Source organism: Sinocyclocheilus anshuiensis, unplaced genomic scaffold (genome assembly GCF_001515605.1).
Source record: "Sinocyclocheilus anshuiensis isolate Anshui unplaced genomic scaffold, SAMN03320099.WGS_v1.1 scaffold955, whole genome shotgun sequence".
NCBI lineage: Eukaryota > Metazoa > Chordata > Actinopteri > Cypriniformes > Cyprinidae > Sinocyclocheilus > Sinocyclocheilus anshuiensis.
The window spans coordinates 128,133-135,982 of NW_015546094.1; the positions used below are offsets into that span (position 1 = coordinate 128,133).

Below are 7,850 nucleotides of genomic sequence, written 5' to 3' on the forward strand. Positions count from 1 at the left end.
TTAATGTTTTTGTCTCGTCGCTCCGGCCTGACAGGGCATCACAGTATGTTAAGGGGCGTAACATTTCCGTCAGATAGCTGGATAGCTGGACAATCAGAGCACACCTCGCTTTTCAGACCGATAAGCTTTGTAAAAATTGACGCGTTTCAGAAAGGTGGGGCATAGAGGAGAAACAATAATGTACAGTATGTGGAAAATAATGTGTTTTTTTAACCTTAAACCGCATAAACACATTTCATTACACCAAATACACAAAATAATGTTATTTTTAGCAACATCATATGACCCCTTTAATAACAAGGACCCCAAAATATGATGATATCTTTGCGAGGAACTTATATTTATATTTATATTTTAAAATATAAAAGTAGGAATACAGACTATTAAACACTAATGTTCAAAAGTTTGGGGTCGGTATGATTTTTTCAGTCTCTTATGCTCACCAAGATTACATTTATTTGATCAAAAATATTATACAATAATATATTATAATATATTATATATAATATATTGTGAAATATTATTACAATTTAAAATAACTGATTTCAATTTTAAAATATGTTAAAAAAGCACTTTATTCCTTTTACCATTACTCCAGTCTTCAGTGTCACAATATTCTTCAGAAATCATTTTAATATGCTGACTATCATTATCAATATTGAAACTGCAGACTTTTTTCAGGATTCATTTGTAAAAAGTTCAAAAGAACAGCATTTATTTGAAAATGAAATCTATTGTAACATTATAAATGTCTTTCATGTCAATTTTGATCAATTTAGTGCATTCACACTGAATTTACAGAAAAAAAAAAGAAATCTTACTGACCCAACCTTTTGAATGGTAGTGTAAAAAGACTGTACGAGTATGAACTGTGTGAGTACAAAGTACATATAAATATGTACTTTTTTTCCCCACAAAATTTTCTGCAAATTAGTTTTCTGTTTCTTACGCTTAAAATCTAGGGCTGTCAACAGAATAAAAGAATTGTGTCATAGACATTTAAATGTCCACATCAAAATAAGTTTTACAAAAGTGATTTTATATACATAGAAAGCCCATTAAATGCAAGTAAAGTGTCTGCTTTTAAGGTTTCAAATAAGTTTGGGGAGAATAAAATGTCAAAATGTGGGTGAAATAATGTTCCATTGTCATTCGGTGTAACACTTATATTTATGTAAAAATTGAAACAACATACTTATTCTGAACTGTACGAATTAAAATATATAAAAGAATAAGTGAGCATACTAAATTTTATTGCATTGTGTACTCACACTAGGCACGGTTGCCTTGAACCGAGCGCGATTATCCCCCCTCCCCACTCCCCCGCTGGCCTGCACTCACACTTGCACTAAACTTTCCGGGCTGGAGCACGCTTACGTCATGTGCGAGATAACGGAGAAAACCACTTTCGCTTATATTCTGTCGAATTATTAATAATTAATTTATAATTTATGTTGTGCACTGATTTTCACTTGTATGTATCAGAGAATTATTACGGAGGCAGCTGACGTTAATTAAATAATTTGCAGCTTTACTCGCAAACTACATTTCCTGTTCATCAATAAGGTAAGAACCAGAGCCATTATAAACCTAAATATACTTGACTGAATTAAACGTATTGAAAAGTGTAGTGTAGTAGTAGTAATAGAATATGTTTGCAGTCGTAATGATCACAGTAGCGCACACAAAATAGGATCTGTTCCGCGCTCCGGCGCGGTTAGCGCTACACTGCATGCGTACCGCGCCCGAGCCCAACCGAACCGTGCCCTGGCCCACCTCTTCCCACCGGGCCAGGGCCAACTAAACGAACCGCGTTCAAAACGCCTAGTGTGAGTACACCCTAAAGCAGTTCCATAAATGACAAATTAAGTTCACACAATCTCACTAATTTACCGGGCCAGGGCCAACTAAACGAACCGCGTTCAAAACGCCTAGTGTGAGTACACCCTAAATGAGTAAAAAAATTATTGCTGACAAATGGCCAAAATGGTATAGTGGTAAAGTTTAAAAATGTAAAATTACAAGTAGAATTCTTTTAATATGTCATAAACTGATTCTTGTGGTAAATATGCTGACAAGATTGTTACACTGAATGACATTTTAGTGGCTGTTTTCTGTAAATCATGGTAAAAATGTATGATATTTATTATATGTGCTAAAAAAATATGTATTTAATTTAACAGGACACTTTCTAATGTATTGAAAAACAACAACAACAATTCAAGGCTGTATCCTTATTGTTTTGATACTTAAACTCTTTTTCGTCTTTGACCCAACTGCAATTGCAAATGTCAGGAATTCTGACAGGTTTTTAGAAAGCAAAATTCAAAATTAAAATGAAAAAAAGTGTGTTGAATTAATCTAATTGATCCTATTGACATTTAAAATACATTTTGCATTTTGTTTTTGGTTTCTCTCAAATTGTCCACAGACCCCCTATCATCCCCGCGTGGACCATATTTTGACAACGCCTGATCCAAAATGTGCACAATGTAAATCTAAAATATTTACTCCCTTACTCACAAGTCGTGTTAGTTCATGATGTCTAAAAATATTGAAAGTTTTTGAGAAAAGGCTTTATAGGTATTCTTTTTGCTACTGCATCTATAAATACATAGTCTGAACATTAATCTCTTAATTTTACAATAAGTAGTGAAATTTACCCAAAATAAAGGCTTAAACATCTAAAAAACGCACATTTAAGGGGCTCCTCTTTTGTTGAAAGTTTTTAGACAGCTTTCAAAATGGCCACCAGACAGTGTGAACACATGGAGACTCATATCTCAGTGTGCACTGATCTGATTGACTTGAAATTACAGGAGGTATGTAGTAACAAACGCATCAATTTGTTAAGACATCAAGTATGATAATACATTATTTTTTCTTTTTATAATCTGAGCTCAAATATGGAAGTGAGCTTAATGGGTACGTTTACCCTATGTATAGAAAACACATTAAATGCAAGTAAAGTGTCTACTTTTAAGGTTTCAAATAAGTTTGGGGAGAATAAAATGTCAAAATGTGGGTGAAATAATGTTCCATTGTCATTCGGTGTAACACTTATATTTATGTAAAAATTGAAACAACATACTTATTCTGAACTGTACGAATTAAAATATATAAAAGAATAAGTGAGCATACTAAATTTTATTGCATTGTGTACTCACACTAGGCACGGTTGCCTTGAACCGAGCGCGATTATCCCCCCTCCCCACTCCCCCGCTGGCCTGCACTCACACTTGCACTAAACTTTCCGGGCTGGAGCACGCTTACGTCATGTGCGAGATAACGGAGAAAACCACTTTCGCTTATATTCTGTCGAATTATTAATAATTAATTTATAATTTATGTTGTGCACTGATTTTCACTTGTATGTATCAGAGAATTATTACGGAGGCAGCTGACGTTAATTAAATAATTTGCAGCTTTACTCGCAAACTACATTTCCTGTTCATCAATAAGGTAAGAACCAGAGCCATTATAAACCTAAATATACTTGACTGAATTAAACGTATTGAAAAGTGTAGTGTAGTAGTAGTAATAGAATATGTTTGCAGTCGTAATGATCACAGTAGCGCACACAAAATAGGATCTGTTCCGCGCTCCGGCGCGGTTAGCGCTACACTGCATGCGTACCGCGCCCGAGCCCAACCGAACCGTGCCCTGGCCCACCTCTTCCAACCGGGCCAGGGCCAACTAAACGAACCGCGTTCAAAACGCCTAGTGTGAGTACACCCTAAATGAGTAAAAAAATTATTGCTGACAAATGGCCAAAATGGTATAGTGGTAAAGTTTAAAAATGTAAAATTACAAGTAGAATTCTTTTAATATGTCATAAACTGATTCTTGTGGTAAATATGCTGACAAGATTGTTACACTGAATGACATTTTAGTGGCTGTTTTCTGTAAATCATGGTAAAAATGTATGATATTTATTATATGTGCTAAAAAAATATGTATTTAATTTAACAGGACACTTTCTAATGTATTGAAAAACAACAACAACAATTCAAGGCTGTATCCTTATTGTTTTGATACTTAAACTCTTTTTCGTCTTTGACCCAACTGCAATTGCAAATGTCAGGAATTCTGACAGGTTTTTAGAAAGCAAAATTAAAAAATGAAATGAAAAAAAGTGTGTTGAATTAATCTAATTGATCCTATTGACATTTAAAATACATTTTGTAAAAGCTTTTTGGTTTCTCTCAAATTGTCCACAGACCCCCTATCATCCCCGCGTGGACCATATTTTGACAACGCCTGATCCAAAATGTGCACAATGTAAATCTAAAATATTTACTCCCTTACTCACAAGTCGTGTTAGTTCATGATGTCTAAAAATATTGAAAGTTTTTGAGAAAAGGCTTTATAGGTATTCTTTTTGCTACTGCATCTATAAATACACTAACACTGATAGAGACACAAACCTATAGGCACGGTATCCTGCTGGCCAATCATCTGCTCCACACTGACAGGACTCATGACGAGGTGTGAGCACTGCATAACCAGCCCCTTCTCCTTGTGCTCTCGTGCGTGGAGCAGCAGGCTGCACTTATTAAAGAAAGCCAGGCGTTTGGAGCAGTGGTTACAGGTCACCTCGATCCTCATAGAGCGCCGATCGTAGTGCCTCGCCAGGCTGCGCTCCAGAGCGAACGCATCCCCGCATTCAAGGCAACGGTATCCCGTTGAGGGCACTCGAAGACCCCATTCTGGGGGAGGCGGGATGGAGAGGTCTGGCTGATAACTTGGCAGTGGATTCTTACTGTTTAGGATTTTGTTGAAGGCCTCAACGAGGTTAGACTGGCTGCGTGAGATCACAGCTCCCGGGCTGTTCACAATGGAGGCTGCTTTGGCAGTCCCAGGATTCCCATTCATTGTTTTCTGCCCCAAACCGCGAACCCCAGGCATGGGTGAAGAGGTGATGGAGGGGAGGGTTGATGTTCTGGTGATCTTGACTGCAGTGGTGGAAAGACTGGTGGCCATCTGATTCTGTGCCTTGCTGGCTGCAAATAACATAGCTGTGCTGGCATCCTGAAGGGTGGACACTGGCAACATCGTCTCCTTTGAACCCTGAGCTCGCCCTTGAGGAGCATCACCAGACCTCTGAATTCTACGGGCCCCTGCTTGAACTTTAGAGCCACCAGGACCCTTGGAGGTCCCTCCTTTGGGAGCCACTTTAGATACAGTACGTGTGATGTTTCCAGCCGTCGTTTTGACAGTCTTGATTCTGACTTTGAGAGGCTTGGAGGAGGTTTTGCTGGAGCTTGTGACATCTTCAGAGGGGGAATCTACCAAACTAGTCTTGGTGGATTTCCCTTGTGTCTTCTCACCTCCACCATCCTCTGTTTTTAGTTGAAGACCACTATTCTCCTGCACACTTATGCTCATGTCATTAACTTGATCTTGAGGGGCTTCTTCTTTTCTGACCTTCTGTTCTGGCTCATTGGCTTCTTGTTGATTTGATGGCTGAGGTTGAGGGATTTCTGGCTCAGGGCTTTCAGGAGAATCTCTCTCCTCGATTATGTGCTCCACGTCTTTTTCTTCAACTGGCAGATCGTTTGTGGAGGTCAAAGATGTTGGGTTAACGCCGCTTTGTAGAAGTGTTGGATTCTGGACAGATGGCTCTTCGATTTGAGTGTTACTAACTGGTAAGGAAGGGGATGAGGGAGAGGGTGGTTGAAACGCACTTGAAGGAGACCGCTGCATGCGTGGTACCTTAGAAGCGGAGCACCGCTGGGAATCTGGGCTTTCTTGTATGACAAGCGCAGGGCTACCGAGGTCTGGTTCAGATTCTTCATCTTCAGATAAGCGTCGACGGACTCCTGCCCTCAAAGTGCCATTTAATGGTGGTGCTTCCTCACAATTAACTCTTGGAGGAAAGTCTGAATTAATTAAATGTGAAGATAAGACGGGAGGATCAGTCAGGGGTAAAGACTGAGGTGGGGAGAAAGCACTAGAAGGGTGTTTAGGAGAAGTGCCATCCTGGTTGTCATCACTAGAAACACTAGGAGCAGAGAGAAACCAAAGTTGCCCATTGGGCTGCATCCGGGTTAGAGCTGGTGGTGGAGAGGGTTCTGTAGCCCCATCAGAGACAGTTTTGAGTCCATTATAAATTAACGGAACTGGTGGCACCAGGCCATATTCGCTGGGACCTTTCTGGGGAGACTCATGTGAGGAATCAGCACCAGAAATGACCCCTTCAGTTACATTCCCTTCAGTTTTGTCATCAGAATGTACACTGTTTTTTACAATCACACTGACCATGGAGGGGTCATTATGTGGAGCTAAAGCAACAGGCTCAGGGCTTTCTGGAGGTCTTAGGCATGGACTTCCACTTCTCTCCTTTCCAACAACACCACTGCGCTCATTATGATTACCATCAGTGTCAGACTGAATTGCTTCTTTGGCATCGATGTCTGGAATGTCAAACGCTGCCAGCAGGTCATCAAAATCTGGTGTCTTCATGTCCCCCATTCCCATGTGGATGACAAATACCTGCATTACAAGACATCACAAAAAGCACAGATGTGATCAACTGTTCATAATGTAGAAAATAAATGATGTAGAAAATGTGTTCAGATGTTTTCAACGTTTGGAAAACACTAGAAAAGGCACATAATTTGCTTGTCAAACACAATAAATATAAAAAGGTGTGTGTGTGTGTATATAGCTAAGTTATAGTTAATAGCTACATTAAATAGCAGGAAATAAACGTCAGGGGTTAGACAGGAAGCAGGCTATCAATAACATTAGATCTGCATATGACATTTTATATTTATGCAGTAGCTTTGCCCAGCTGCAATTTAATCTGTGAATGTACGGAATAACGCGTAGTGCACGCGTTTTTAACTTGATCTGCAAATATAACTTTACAGTAGTCATTTCATATGCTAGCTAAACCAAAAATATTTCAGGTGTCTTTTGCGCGACATTACGGCTAACGTTACCTATTTTCACAGAGAATGTTGTTCTGCAATAACTGTCAGTCTGCAGGTCGCGATTATGAATCGTATCAGTCAAATATAATAGTCTCGCTAAAGTGTCTAGCCCAACAGCTACAGTAGATTAGCTTAATGCGCAGTCTGCAACGTCTGACGTCGATAATACAACACACAAGAAGTTCATACGATGCTGATGGCAATTATTAGTCCGCGTATATATTTATAGTGGCAGTAAAGCGATAAATGTGTGTATTGTTGCTCTATGTGTCCAAGCGTAAAACTTTTTTTACCTGACCAAATATTCTCGTCTACTCCTGGACTGACCCAGGACGGCGCACAGTATTTGCGTCACCTCTGTCTGAAGAAAAACAAGTCGTACACATGCAAATGTCGAGAAGTGAATTAGCGAGCCGTTGATTTCTCTGTTTTATTTGCTTGTGTTCAGTTGCTTCGCAAACGGCCGCTGTCATGAAACAATGACGCAGCGAAAAGGAGTTTATGCTCATGATAACCACACACGGGCAACTTGTTGAATTTAACAACCCTTTCACTACGGAAGAGTCTATGCTGATTTATACAACGTTATACAGCAAATATATGACTGTGTGTGTGTGTGTTTGAGACGGAGCAAGACCACGTTTTTCAGCTACAGTAATCGTTCCAGCGAGTCGGATCTTTTGAATGATTTGATTGAACCGCTTCACAATGTCCTGTTCCAAGGGTTAACTCTATCAACGGATTACAAATTGACGAAATACAGGTGCATCTCAATAAATTAGAATTTCGTGGAAAAGTTCATTTATTTCAGAAATTCATCTCAAATTGTGAAACTCGTGTATTAAATAAATTCAATGCACACAGACTGAAGTAGTTTAAGTCTTTGGTTCTTTTAATTGTGATGATTTTGGC

General features: G+C 39.1%; 1 protein-coding gene across 1 annotated transcript in view; it reads right to left on the reverse strand.

The window, feature by feature from the left end:
• Positions 1 to 7,397, reverse strand: part of znf687a (zinc finger protein 687a) — a 13,949-nt gene extending 6,552 nt beyond the window's left edge. Inside the window, exons 1-2 of the mRNA XM_016501699.1 lie at positions 7,232 to 7,397; positions 4,428 to 6,495 (exon numbers count right to left, since the gene is read on the reverse strand). Coding sequence (XP_016357185.1) covers positions 4,428 to 6,480 — 2,053 coding nt within the window. The 5' untranslated portion in view covers positions 6,481 to 6,495; positions 7,232 to 7,397. The remainder of the gene's footprint in view (positions 1 to 4,427; positions 6,496 to 7,231) is intronic.
• Positions 7,398 to 7,850: the final 453 nt, after the last annotated feature.